Consider the following 14,372-nt stretch of genomic DNA (forward strand, 5'->3'; position numbering starts at 1 on the left):
GAGCTCAGGTGGTTTCATCAAGTGAGACTCAATCTATGCTGTGGCAGTCTTCTAAGCACATGTGTCTGTGCACTTCCTGTGAATGCTTGGACTGACTTCCTGGCGGTGTGTGTTCTGTAGCAGCAGCCGTTCACCACAAGAGAAGATATGCGGCCCACAGCAGAGTTGTCTGGAAGGTATAGAAAAGTGTGAGCACTCTGACAGACTTGTTCATTTATGTCTCCTTTCTAAATATGACCATGGTGTGGCCTCCATTCAACAAAGATTTTTTTTAGAAAAAATAATGATTCGTAAGAGGGTCATCAACATTTTGTCTATTATTTTCAAATTTGACTTGTCTGTGTCAATTAAGGCAAAATTCTATTTTTAAAAGGCTCGCTGGCCACACACACAACAAACACAAACCACATGTGTGATTGGCAAAGTTAGCCTTGTTACTGTGATACTAAAACTGAGGCTTGAAACCACTACACAGGAAACATGACTGTCCTCAATGGCTAAAATGGTATTTTGTGCGGTGTTACTGTTAATATGATAGATTGATATTAATATTTATACTGCTCAGATCACACTGTTGCTGTTTGGAATCCTCTATCTTATCAAATACTCTCTTGCAGGGTAAGAAAGTCTGGACCACCACCTCACCTTAAAGTTCACTGACGCACAGATGTTACACACACAAGTAAAATATATAAATATAACCTCACCACTGTCTCACAGTCTACCATAGCCTCCGTTTTTTTTTTTTTACCTGTATTGGAAACATCTTTGGGAAAGGAGCAGTCCTGACCCCTATAATGTTCCCCCTGCTCACACACAGCTGCATGGTAAAGCACCTGTTAGAAGGCTGCAGAGCAACCCTCAACCTTTCAACGACAGGAAACTCTCTGAGTCGCTCTCCTCCACTCCTCCAAAGTGTGTGACACACATCAGCACTTCTATCGAGTTAGTTATAATAAGAGAAGCGGCTGATTTCATTTTCACACCCGGGCACCAGGGGTGAAAAACTCACTCATTGCTAAGTAGCTCTTTTAAAAAAAAGATAACAATTTAACAAAGACTATCCCTATGGCGGCACGTGAAATCTGATATTGTTGGACGCTTGAAGAGACATATATTTCAAGAGGTGAGTTTCAAACTTTGTCGTTTATCAGTGTTACATAGGTTTAGAATATAGAGAAAGAAAATACTGTGACATATACATATATATACACGGTTCTTTATAACTATATAAAATATATTACATTGATCAGAGGGATTGTTCACAGTTGGTCTTTTGACTTTTATGTAATCTATAAAAAAAATTGACATATAGAGAGTAATAAAAATGTCCACACCCAGAAGGTATGGCAAACTAGCTAAAATCCATATTTAGTTGTTGGATGATATTAACATTTAGGCTAATAACAAAACATATTCAGCTACTGGTTGTGTCATCGTCACTGTTGATAAAAATCTGTATTACAAAAAACACCGGAGCACATAAGAATAACAGGATGCTTTCTCATTGTAATAAAATATGAATCTGTATCTTATTAATCCAAAATCAAATATAAATTCCAGGCATTTAATGTTTGTAAAGACAAAGCTGTCACACAAATCTGACTATATGCGAGCAATAATGTAGGTGATGATGACTGGATGTGAAGAACAAAAACAAATTTGGGTGTGAAACGTCGAAATTGGAACAAAATAGGTACAACAACAAGAAAATCCACATAAAAATGTCTTTTTTTAAATTTGTAAATGTAGTTTCTTTGTTTATGGTGTTCTCAATTGCCTTTTGAAAAGGTGTAGTTTATTAGCCAATAAGCTTCACTGACATTATTGTCAAAAGAAATGTACAGGCCACACGATAATCTACGTACCCATAATACTTTGCAAACAATAACAATCATCAGTATTTGTTTGGAAAGGCTTTCAGCTGCAGATCATAAAAAAGAGGGTAGCCCCTCAGTGGAAAATGCTGACTTTGTTTGTGTGCCTCCCTGAGTGCCGGCCAGTAGGAGTAGGAGTGCTGATAATTCAAGAAAACTGGTGATCCTCCTGTGATTCGTTCCTCGGGGTCTCTGTACAGTGGTGGGTTGTTATTGCCAGGTCAATCCTTTCCAGATTCTTCTCACGGCTCTGAGCCTTTGGGTCAGAAGGCTGCTGAGATTAGCCCACTGACCCGGTTCCATGAGTGGCCCAATGGGAGCTAAGTAAACTTGAGAAAGCCAGTTCGTACAGTGCACCAGTGTAAAAACACAATACAGAACACGCCACATTGGATTATATAAGATTAGTATTTGTAGAGTTTTACAGAGCCTACTATTCAAGTCTGAAGAAGAATTACAACATAAAAATGCTGAAGGTGTTGATAACAATGTAGCTGTTTGTCACAGTTCTGGATGGGATTTTATTTGACTGTTGTGTGCAGGTTAAACAATGTCAAAAGAGTGCCTTAAATAACAGCTTTTAAAGCTGATAGGTTCTTAATTTCCAGCCTGATTAATTACTGAGCCTCCATTTTAAGACGAGGCTCTCAGTCACATCCGATTGAAGCAGTTTTTGCGAACAAAAATGTTTTGTGTCTTCTGTTAGTGTCCTCCACATACAAATCTTAAAAAGGCTATTTCATTTGGATTTTTTCACATAGTTTTTCATTTTGTTTTGTTAAAATACTTTCATTAGCTATGAAAAAAACGGAGTATTTTATGAATACGTTGATGCCCATTATACCTTCAAAAAATAACTCAAACCTCTAAATTTCAGAAAAGATGGGATGTAACTGTAGTTCGGACTATTCAGACAGCGAGTGGATTGAGAACCTGGATGAAATCTGCGAACACTGCAACTGCCCCATACCTCCCCAGTCATGCAATCCAGTAAGTGTATAAGGACATTTTGTATGTACAGGCGTGTACTTGTGTCAGTACATCGTACATTGTAGTGTATGAATGAGTCTGTGTGTAAGTGAGCTTGACATGAATGGCTTTTGGTTGCTAGTGTGGTTGAATGTGAATGGCCACTTTGTGGACATGGGCATAACTGTGACTGCAGTACAAGTGAGAAGGTGTGAACATAACATGGGCTCCCACCGTGGGAGCCCATGTTATGTTCAGGAGCCCATGTTACGTTCGCACCTTCTCATATCATAATCTATGGAGTCCCGCCATACTTTTCATGTTGTGTAGATTATGTAACCATTTCCAAGAAAAGGGTTATAACTTACATAACTGCGAGGGAAGTTGTCTTTTGTGTGTGATAACATTGGAGAGTAATTATTACCTCAGTGTTGTTTGTTTCCTCTACATGAGCTAGATGTCTCATTAGATTAGAAATAAAGGAGAAAACCACCTGTGCTTGCCACAATACACGAGACATTTTGTCTGGGAGAATAACCGATGACATCTGCGTCATAAACCAGAAATGTGCATATCTTTTTACTGCAAATGTGATGTGTGATAGTTCATTGTTTTACTGCATGGATCTTCTATCGTTCTTCAGCAAGCTGAATTTAAGATGCAAGTCTAACCTTGTTTTTCCCTCACCAGTACACAGACCAGCTGATTCCATACAATTACCCATCACAGCATTCGCCCCCTACATCTCCTTTACCAGGTGATAAGATACAACAAAAGAAAAATTTTCCTGTGTGTGTTTCATTATCTACAGGTGCAAGTAGTGGTGGTAAAGTAAAGTAGTGTGGAAAAACAGAACGGCAGTAGTAGTACAAATAGAAAATATAAGTAAACGTGTGATACATTTACAAGTTTCAAAGTGTTAAAGTATTATTAAATGTATAATTGAATACATAAGACAATTATAATAATACTATATTGGTAATAATAGATTTATTTTTTCCTTTATCCCCAATTAAATTGAAAATTACAAGTTTATTTTACATCTCCATGTATCGTTCACATCTTTCAATTTCTCACTTTTATAATTAATTTCTCCTTAAATTATTTTAGTATGCATTTTATATTTTACTAAAAATGACAATATTCCTCTTGCAGACAACCTTGTGGTGGCCATATACAGTTATGAACCCAACCATGATGGTGACCTGGGATTTGAGAAGGGAGACAAACTCAAGATCATCAACAAGTAAGAGCGGCTGGTTTAGCACATAGTAAAGCTTTGTAAAAAAGATTTCTAACAAAATTCCAGCCCTAGACATTCATTTGTATACTATCAACTTACACCCACAAGACCTGAAATTTGAATTTGTTGTAAGTGTCGGACCACCACATGTAGCAACATAACCCATGTGCATCCTTGCCACCTACTGTATGTTAATTATTATTTAAAGCTCCAAAACTCAAACCTGGGTCTTCACAGTGGCATTGTGATCTAAGGCACATATCACATATTAAGCTTTGCGACTGCAGACTTGTTGCATGTTAATCCCCCTTGCTCTCGCCCAATGTTTCCTGTCTCTCTACTGTCAAATATTGAATAAACGCAAACCTGTCAAAAACATTTTGTTGCATACACGTATATATATATATATATATATATATATATATATATATATATATATATACATATACCACTTGCCTCCTTTCATCCTTTAACCCCCCTACTCGTCATGCTCCCTAAATACGTATATATATATTTGGCTTTATTTGGTGGTCCAGCAAACTCTACCATTGACGACAATAATTTCCTCAGCAATATGTCTGGAAATTTTATGTCTGGGGGTTACATTTGCATGAAGAGGAGTAATGATTACACACATAACATGTTTGTTTTCCCTAAGGTAGATTATAACATCTTTTAGTTAGTTTTTTTTCTAAGGTAGATTTGAACGTTTTCCAGTTTTTTTGTGCAAAACTAAACCAGACTATAATGTAGGAAGACAAAAAGTATAAAATATGTAATTGAACAGTTAAATGAATAAATAACATATATTTGTTTTTTTAATTTAGTTGGTGGCTGGACAAAGATTTCGGTGAAAATATGATAATTAATTTTGATTTTAGGGAGGACTACTCCTCTGATGAATGTCAAAGGTTTAACAAGCAATATTCAATGTGATTAAATATTTTAGTGAGCATCTCCCATCTGTCTCTTATGCTAATATGTAAGACAAGACATTCAGTACCCGCCCGCTAAGTGTGGTCATGTACTGTACATCACAGAGATCCCTTTTGCCTGTGGGGAGGTGTTCATTGAAACACATTCATTCCAGAAAGTCTAGACTGCTGTGAGGAGTCTCTGGTATGTTAACTCACTCATTGATGTGTCTTTTGACATCCAGGGATGATCCAGAGTGGTATTTGGCGGAGTCTCTCACCACAGGCCAGCAGGGCTACATCCCGCACAACTTTGTTGCAATGACCACAGTGGAGACTGAACCGTACGTCATACAGGAAACATAACTGCTCTCAACGTCATGTCATACCATCTCATATCATGCATGCTGTGTCCCCAAGGGAAGGGAAGTGGTTAACTCAAAGTGTGAAGCATGTGTGTGTTTTTGCTGCAGGTGGTTCTTCAAGAACATTTCTAGAAACGAAGCCATGAGGCTCCTGCTCGCTCCTGGGAATACACTGGGCTCCTTCTTGATTCGAGAGAGTGAGACAACCCAAGGTGATCTTTTTTCATCATGGCTTTGACTCATTATGCAGTCTACACATAAACAAAGTTTCTATTTCACAAGGCAGTTTCTCAGAAGTATGGCCTTCCACTGTTGGCCACATTTGCTTATTTTTAGACATGAACATATTTATGTTGGAAATACAGCACAAACACTGCTAACCCCACTAGATGCGTAATAAATAAATATTCTTTTGTACTGTAAAGCTGTATACAAATGCTACACATAAGACCCCCAAACTGACGTTTAAACCTAATTACATTTTTGATTTTCAGACATTTCAGGTGAATTCTGCATCATCTCACAATATATTATGCTTCCTCTTTGTTCCAGGGTCATTTGCCCTTTCAATCAGGGACTTGGACCACAACACTGGTGAAGGAGTCAAGCACTACAGAATCCGCAACATGGACAGCGGTGGCTTCTACATCACAGCCAAGATATCCTTTAACTCGCTGAAGGAGCTCGTCCAGCATCACTCACGTGCGTGCAGCCTCTTGAGGGGATTAACAAAGACTGCTGTGAGGTCTTTATCTGAATGATTCTAAACCTGTCTCTCTTCCATCTGTCGTCCAGGTGATGCAGATGGGTTGTGCGCAAAGCTGGGGAAGCCATGCCAGTCGAGGGCACCGCAGAAGCCCTGGTGGCAGGATGAGTGGGAGATTCCGCGCGAGTCCCTGAAGCTGCAGCGCAGGCTTGGAGCAGGACAGTTTGGAGAAGTCTGGATGGGTGAGTGAAAGAGGAGACGTTATGGGTATAGGACTGATTTCTTAAATTAAAAGTGTCTATTTTGTAAATAGGAGCTTGCACCATTTTGCACAGATACATCACATGTACAAAGCCCGGTTGCTCAATCAAGTTGTGGGCTGCTAGAAAGCCTTTAGCCAGGTTTTTTTTTCTTGCAGAGTATGCAGAACAGTTTCCTCAACACAGTCTTAATTTTAGGCTTGTATGAGCTGGTTAACTGGAGAATGATGAGAGGTATTATCCCTGTTATGTAACATCACTCAAACAACATAAATCAAAATTTCCAAAGAGGATTGAAGGAATGGTCTCTTACCAATACTTGAATGAATGAAATGAGTCTATTGTCATTGTGGAGTAAACTAGAAGGGTATCAGATGAAATAATCTGTGCTTCTTATTTTGCTTATTATTCAACGTAACGGGTATTTCCCCTTTATTTTCCATCCTAATTTGCCAGCACAATTCAACACCCCAAACAAACCACTGTACTAGAGATAAACATTGCCAACCATGGAACTAGTCACCATTTCACATCCAGTTTCTATGTACAGTATATTCTTGCATGTAGTCTGGGCACTGTATTTGTTTCTCTTTCCTCATCCAAGCATTGCTTCAAGGACATACTTGAATAATGGGAGTGACTGTCACTTGCTTTGAAGTGTTTATTTTCGTTAGTTTACATGAAAATATGTGATAATAACCATCCTTTATTGCGAGAAGATTTCCACTGTAGATAACAAAGAGGTGAAGGAATGCTTTAAATAGAGAATGTAATCTTTTCCCATTGCTACGCTTCCTGCATGGTTTAAGATGTTAAACATGTTACATGACTGAAGATGAAACTAGTTGGCTCCGGGTTTGATTGATGTGTGAGTGTACCAGATCTGGGATGAGATCCTGTTTGCATGAGAGTCATGTGGAACTGTTAGCTTAGCACATATTTGATCACAACTCATGACCGACTGTATTAATGACCTGGGCTGAGATGAAAGGTTTACTTTTACTTTCGCAGTGTAGTAGTTCATGTGTACAACATATATTTTAGCCACAGCAGCATGACTTTTATTCTAGCACCAACAGGAGGTTGACAGTTTTAGTATTGAGCGAAATAGCTCAACAACTACTAGATGTTATGTTTAAATTGGTACCAATATTAATGGTCCCAAAAGGATGAATCCCAATGACTTTGGGCTTTCGCTGACTTTTCTTCTAGTTCCATCATCAGGTCAAAATTCCAATCAGTTCAATTCTTTGGTTTATGACCAAATACCTGCAAAACTAATGCCATTCCCATCAGCCTCTGCTATACTTTGTGTTTACTCCTACTTAGCAAATGTCAATATGCTAACACTCTAAACTAAAATAGTGATAATGTCCCCTAAAAATGATGTTCTCATACACATATGGGCATTCTCAATTCCGTTATGAGAGAAACGCATTTTGTTCGGGATGACATTTGTCTTTTACTGGAAAACACGTTTCCCTCGGAAGAACAATTCAGTTTCGTTGTAAGGGAACGTAATTTTTAGGCGACAGGGTTGACATTATACCTGGTTAACATCAGCATGTTAGCATTGTAACAACATTGTAACATTTTAACATCAAAATATTAACATTGTAACCTAAGTACAGCCTCACAGAGCTGTAGACTCTAGACTCTTCCTCTTGATTAAATCAATGCCTTTCAGAAACCCACTGATGTCTAAATGTGTTTTGTCAGGTGTCTACAATAATGAAAGAACGGTGGCAATTAAGAACCTGAAGATGGGAACGATGTCAGTGGAAGCCTTCCTGGCAGAAGCCAACATGATGAAGAACTTGCAACATCCACGCCTCGTCCGCCTCTTCGCTGTTGTTACCCAGGAGCCAATCTATATTGTCACAGAGTACATGGAAAATGGTGGGTAGAAATACTCTGTGTGTCACAGCCTGAGGCATTTTACTAATAACACCAACCATCAAGATTTCAGATATCACAGAAAGAACCAAAAGAAAAGGAAAACTATGCTCCCAGGGTATTTCCATGAAATGAAAGAAATCCTTCTTTAATCATACCAGCTCCTTTCAGTTCAGTTTATTCACCTGGACTTTGTCTAAGCCTGTCTGAAACTATAATTTTCTTAATCTCCTGCCCCGTTGCCCGGAACACCAAAGGCGGCGTCATCAGGGTAAGGTCTGCGCCTGGAGAAAATTCAAAGTAAGTGTTTTATAGGCAGTGGCAGATCGTAGACATTCAGGATCAAACATGTTGATCTGGTATCGGACTATGAGTGCAAGGGTGCATGCTTGAACAAAAGCCTGGGCTGCCGGCTGTGTTTCACCCTTTTCATGAGTCATAGTGTTTTCAGACTCCAGTGACTCTTTTGAATTAGCTGAGCACCTTTTGATCACACAAACACAGCTGCCTTTGTATTTTTTGGTGTTTGATAAAAGATATGATACGCACATTACTGGAACAATACCGTGTAATCATCACCCGTGATTGGACATGAATGCAGCTGTGAAAGCAAACCTAAATAAGGGAGCTAAGTCATGAGCCTTGCCTCCCAAAGCATGCTGCTCTGCTGAAGTGGCCTGCCTTCTGATAGGCTATTTTCAGCTTCTCCTCGCGACGCTCCTGTATTCGCCGCTCTGTGTTAAAATGTTTCAAAGCAAACATGAACTTTCACTTCTTTGCCAGGGCCTCTCCAGACAGGTTACTAGTGTTTACTCACCGAGTGGAAGTCTCTCCTGGCCCGTCTGAGATCGCTGGGGTATTAAAATAGGAGAGGGTGATTCATCAGGTTATTGTTCACCGAGACCCCTTGATGATACTTGGCTACTTTCCAGAGTCTGTATTGGCAGTTTGTTCAGCATCTTGCACTGGATCTTTTCCTCCCTTCTTACAAAACAAAATATGTGTGAAATGACTGTGAATCACAAACAAGTAATAAAGTAAAAAATAATCATATTACCAGCTCAATGCCCTGTAATAGTTTATTATGCCCAAATGCAGCAGTCATATGGAACAGATCCAGTATCTGTTTCACTTTTACCTCAAAAGTCTTTGGCATTCTTTTACACTTGGAGGAACAATAACAAAAGGCATAGAGAGATGCTGTCACAAACACAGCAACAGCCTTACAGATGAATTGAATGGAGTGTCTTTGTATGGTCTTGTTTGAGTGGCCTGTAAACCACCAGCAGTGGCTCTACATGAGGATGCCTCTTTGTCTGGGATCCACGTGTGGACAGGACACAATTGGCGCCTCTGTTGTCAAGAAAAAGGATGGCTCGGAGTAACCGTCTTTTCAGTTTGTCCCTTTTTTTTAAAATGTATTATTGAAGACAACAAAGATGGAAAATAACAGATGTGTCATCCCAGCTTCCCTTTGTGACCTTGACAAAGAGCGTTCCTCTGGCTTTCAGACTTCAAAAGTCTTCCGGACTTAAGCAGAGGAGCAAAGGCCTCCTCTTTCCTGGCACAGTCATTCCTCTTAAAGTATTTCCTTTGGTTTGATGTGGTTGGCTGGTGTGCAGAGGTATTGTTCTGTGCTAATCAAACTCAACACAAAGTCTTCTGTCAGAAACTATGGATCAAGTTGACTGATGCTCCGTGTACTTCCTCACAGTGTTATGTTCCCTGATCTGAACTGCTATTCTGGTCCAACTGTCTATTTATGTCTGCGGGGAAACATTGTGTTTTTGACCAAGAAAATAGTATCAGTCTTCTGGACAAAGCATGACTTAACTTTTGTTTTGCAATTAATCTTCTGCACCTTCAACTAAAATACAATAAACTAGAGTATACATCTGTATTATTCAGGATGTACTGCTGGTTGGAACTTAGTTTATTATCTGCAGAAATAGGTCGCTGGTGTTTTTGCGAGATAAATTCATATTGTTCAGCAAAAAGCTGTCCTGAAAGGAGATATACCTTGAATGTCATTTTTACAGGTAGCCTAGTGGAGTACCTGAAAACGACAGAGGGAAGCAGTTTGCCCACGAACACTCTGATAGACATGGCGTCTCAGGCAAGACATCTCTATTTTTACTCTCAATATGTGTCTGCGCTTATCTCCATACTCCATTTTACCAGATTCTCTTTCATTTATTCTTTTACCTCCTGTTCTCTCAGCATGATCCTCATAAACCTGAAACTGGCCACTGTTGTAATGAGGCTTACACTCAACACTAATCTTGTAATAACGACAGAGCTGGGTATGTGTGCAGAGGTGCATGTGTATTGTTACAAACATCGGTCTTGACAATGATAAATAAAACTCTGTTACTATCAAAAATAGGTGACGAGAAAAGTCTACTCACCACAGTGCCCACTCAGCTGAAATGTAAAAATCTGAAATCTAAATCCAATCTGAAACTAAATGTATGATGCAGATTTTCCGCTTAATTTCTCTGAAAGTGTAAAATCTCTTTAATCAACATACGGTAAGATGCTCTGCCACAGCTCTGCAATAGATACAACCACTGTTGGAACATGGGGTTTGACACGGACTGGAAGTTAAAGGGATTGTTCAACATTTTAGGAAATACGTCTATTCTCTTTCGTGCCGAGAGTTACATTGGAACATTGATACCACTCTCATATTTGTCTGTGAAATATTAAGCTGCAGCCAGGAGACAGTTAGCTTAGCTTAGCACAAAGACTGGAAACAGGGGGAAACAGCTGATGATCACTAATAACATACATATAACATACATTATATTTGATTGTTTAATTTGTAGCAACGTGTAAAAATGAAAAGTTGTGGTCTAACTAGTATAAAACCAGACTATTTCCTGGTTGCAAGCAGTGACTTCCTGGGGGTCTTATAGTCACTGTGAGATTGCCAGGAAACCAACCGAGACTCGAACAAGTTTAAAACAAACAATTCAACAAACGAGATATAACGCGTTAATTAGTTAACTCTAGAAGTGCTTGGCCAGGCTAGCAGTTTTCCTTTTTTCCCCTTCTTTATGCTAAGCTAACTTATTACTGGCAAGTCTCTGAACCAAAGTGTATAATACGATTTCCCAAAATGTTGAACTATAATCATGCCCACATCTATTTCTTGAAATTTTGCATGTCAGTAAAGGAACTTTGACTTAAATGTATTGTGGGTGTGGGAATGGAAAACACAACCACAGGAAGACAGACTGAAATTTCAAAGTCTAACAAGACAAGAGATTCTTCATCCGGAGTAAGCAATTACTCCGACGCCTTAGAGCTTAGAGGTAGAGTTTATACAGAGCCCTGTGGTGAACATATTTTACAGAAAGATGCTTTTAAGCCAGTTGTCATGCACTGGTAGCATTTGCAGTAAAAGCGCCAACGCAAGTAACTCTAGTCTAACCATCATCATAAAAATTCAGGTGATTAATGACCTTGCTCTTGCCGCAGTATTGGACACTCTGTCCACATCCTTGTGCCTGCCTAAAATGTGTGAATATGTATTCTGAGGAGTTTGAGATTTTAATCAAATGAATGTCAGCTATAGGAGTAAAGCGGATACCTTAGATAATTTAATGAATGCAAATGCAAATAAAGTTTCAGACTGAATCATACCACAATCAAATGGAGAGTTAAGAGGCGTTAAGTTGCCTGAGTGGGAGGCCATGACGACGGTAGAAGTTTATGAAATAGACATACCTACATGTCATGTTTCTGACAAGACCCCCAGAGCCAATTGCACCTAGGTGATAGATTCTTATGTTTGAAATGTACACCACTGACCTAGCAAAACATAAATAGTTAGATACACACACACACACACACACACACACACACACACACACACACACACACACACACACACACACACACACACACACACACACACACACACATTTGCCTCATGCATTAGGTGTAATGCGAATTTTCCTCTGAAGTCTGACTATGTAGAAATGACTCATGTAGTATTGAATCTGAAACACAGTCACTGGAATAATCAGTGTCTGATAATCTTCAGTGGTAAAGGCAGGACTGTAGCTTTTAGTATCAGGAAGTAGAGGAGACACAACTGTGTACCTGGGTGGAGTAGAGAGGTAAAGGGTAAACGAAACTGACCTGGGGAAGTGGTAAACTCCCTGGTTTGGAAGTTCACCAACCCACCAACCCAGTTCATCTGTCAAACACACACAAATATTACACAATATTAAAACATACAGGCCCCTTACAATCGTGCATTTTATGCTTCTACGCAGTCATAGGGCTTGTCTGATGATGTGCTGCCTCCTGCAGGTGACTGATGGCATGGCTTTCATTGAGGAGAAAAATTACATCCATCGAGACCTGAGAGCAGCCAACATTCTGGTGTCTAATGAACTCATCTGTAAGATTGCTGACTTTGGACTGGCAAGGCTGATTGAAGACAACGAATACACAGCAAGAGAGGGTAACAAGACCTCAAACACATTACTTATATCATATGTTCTTTTGAACCTATGGGACCCTTTTTTCAGGCTAAATAATGTGTCTTATAGAATTATATTCATATATTTATAATAAGGCTTTTGTTTATGTGCATTTGGTATGGGAAGTAATCACTTTAATTGTAATTACAAAAAAAGTGTTTGTGATTGTTTTGAAAAATAAAGTTTCCTCCTGTGTTCATAGGTGCAAAGTTCCCCATCAAATGGACAGCCCCAGAGGCTATTAACTATGGCACATTTTCCATAAAATCCGATGTTTGGTCTTTTGGGATCCTCTTGACAGAAATAGTGACATATGGACGCATACCTTACCCTGGTAAATACTTACTCACTGCACTCGTACTTGTCCATCACAATATCATTTTATAAAATCATCCAATTACAAATCTAGATTATAATTGCTGAAAACATCACATCCATTGCCTACTCTCCCACATTTTACCTTTTGTTCAGGTATGTCCAACCCAGAGGTAATCCAGAACCTGGAGAAGGGCTACAGAATGCCGAAGCCAGAAAACTGTCCAGATGGGCTGTATAACGTCATGTGTCTGTGTTGGAGGGAAAACCCGGAGGACAGGCCCACCTTCGAGTACCTGACGAGCGTTCTGGAGGATTTCTTCACTGCCACAGAGAGGCAGTACCAGGAATAGCCCTGATGGGGCTGAACAACATACAGACTTACAATGAATATACTCAAACTAAAGGCACAGCCTGTGCAGATGGATGCTGGATTTTATTTTGTTTGTTTTTGAAGAGTACACGCCTTGATATTGATAGGGTAGAATTTGAAGTTTTATCAAATAAGAGTACTTTGTTGCTTCAAAATTATTCTGAAGTTGCCTCTTAGATATGATACAATCACATGTGGAACTGTAAACCAAGAAACTCTTGCAACAGCTGGACCACTGCAGAGCCAACAACAGAAAGGAGAGTGACTGATCACCATGCTGCTTTAAAGACTGGGCACTGTCTGCTAGCTGAATAAGTAGCTGCTCTCCTGGTGCTCATTATTAAGATGTAAATACTGTCAAAGGGCTTTAGCTGTGTTTTACCTCAGCAGTTTAATAAATGTTTTATATTGTTTCACTTACAGTAAAAAGCTTTACATAGCCTATTTTCTTTGTTGTTATATTGAATAAAGCAGATTCCATCACAATCTAAATGAATCATCATTAGCCAAATATCTTCAATACCATACAAAAATGCTCAAATGTTTTATTAGTGCATGTATGACAGCCACTTAAAATATGTATTTGTGATTGTGCACATAGTTTTTCAATCATATTGAGCAGACAGCAGTGGTAAAATGTAAAACTTGGTACAGTGACTCCAGGACTGTACTTATTTACAATTTTGTATGTGCTGTTCATTAGTACTTACATTTTACTTTTCCATTCTACCTTATATTTTTTTAGAGACATGCATGAACTTATTAGGTAGGATGCGTTGCCTAAAATTAAACAACCAAGCAAACAGCTACAACAAATAGCTCCTCCTTGACCAGCTGTATTATAAAAATGCTACATAGTCCTCTCATTAATGCATCAGTTATGATGATCTGAAAATATTCTAGGCTATATAATAGCCTAATTTATTATTACGGGAACCATTTCTTAAATTTTTTTTTA

The 14,372-nt window shown here is 39.0% G+C and overlaps 1 protein-coding gene across 1 annotated transcript; it reads left to right on the forward strand.

Moving 5' to 3' along the window:
- Nucleotides 1-881: 881 nt before the first annotated feature.
- lck (LCK proto-oncogene, Src family tyrosine kinase) lies at nt 882-13,906 on the forward strand. Its single transcript, XM_028565950.1, has 13 exons — nt 882-1,126; nt 2,755-2,867; nt 3,537-3,603; nt 4,002-4,092; nt 5,249-5,347; nt 5,477-5,580; nt 5,921-6,070; nt 6,164-6,316; nt 8,054-8,233; nt 10,270-10,346; nt 12,554-12,707; nt 12,929-13,060; nt 13,198-13,906. Exons 2-13 carry the CDS (start codon nt 2,760-2,762, stop codon nt 13,392-13,394), a joined length of 1,512 nt encoding a protein of 503 aa, XP_028421751.1. The 5' UTR covers nt 882-1,126; nt 2,755-2,759; the 3' UTR covers nt 13,395-13,906.
- The last annotated feature ends 466 nt before the right edge of the window (nt 13,907-14,372 follow it).

This window comes from Perca flavescens, chromosome 20, assembly GCF_004354835.1.
Source record: "Perca flavescens isolate YP-PL-M2 chromosome 20, PFLA_1.0, whole genome shotgun sequence".
In the NCBI taxonomy this organism is placed as follows: Eukaryota; Metazoa; Chordata; class Actinopteri; order Perciformes; family Percidae; genus Perca; species Perca flavescens.

Bases quoted from the DNA above. Each gene is read 5' to 3' on its own strand.
- lck (XM_028565950.1), top strand. From the start codon at position 2,760: ATGGGATGTAACTGTAGTTCGGACTATTCAGACAGCGAGTGGATTGAG. The intron at 4,093-5,248 runs GTAAGAGCGGCT...TTTGACATCCAG, and splicing joins AAACTCAAGATCATCAACAA to GGATGATCCAGAGTGGTATT. The intron at 6,317-8,053 runs GTGAGTGAAAGA...GTGTTTTGTCAG, and splicing joins GTTTGGAGAAGTCTGGATGG to GTGTCTACAATAATGAAAGA.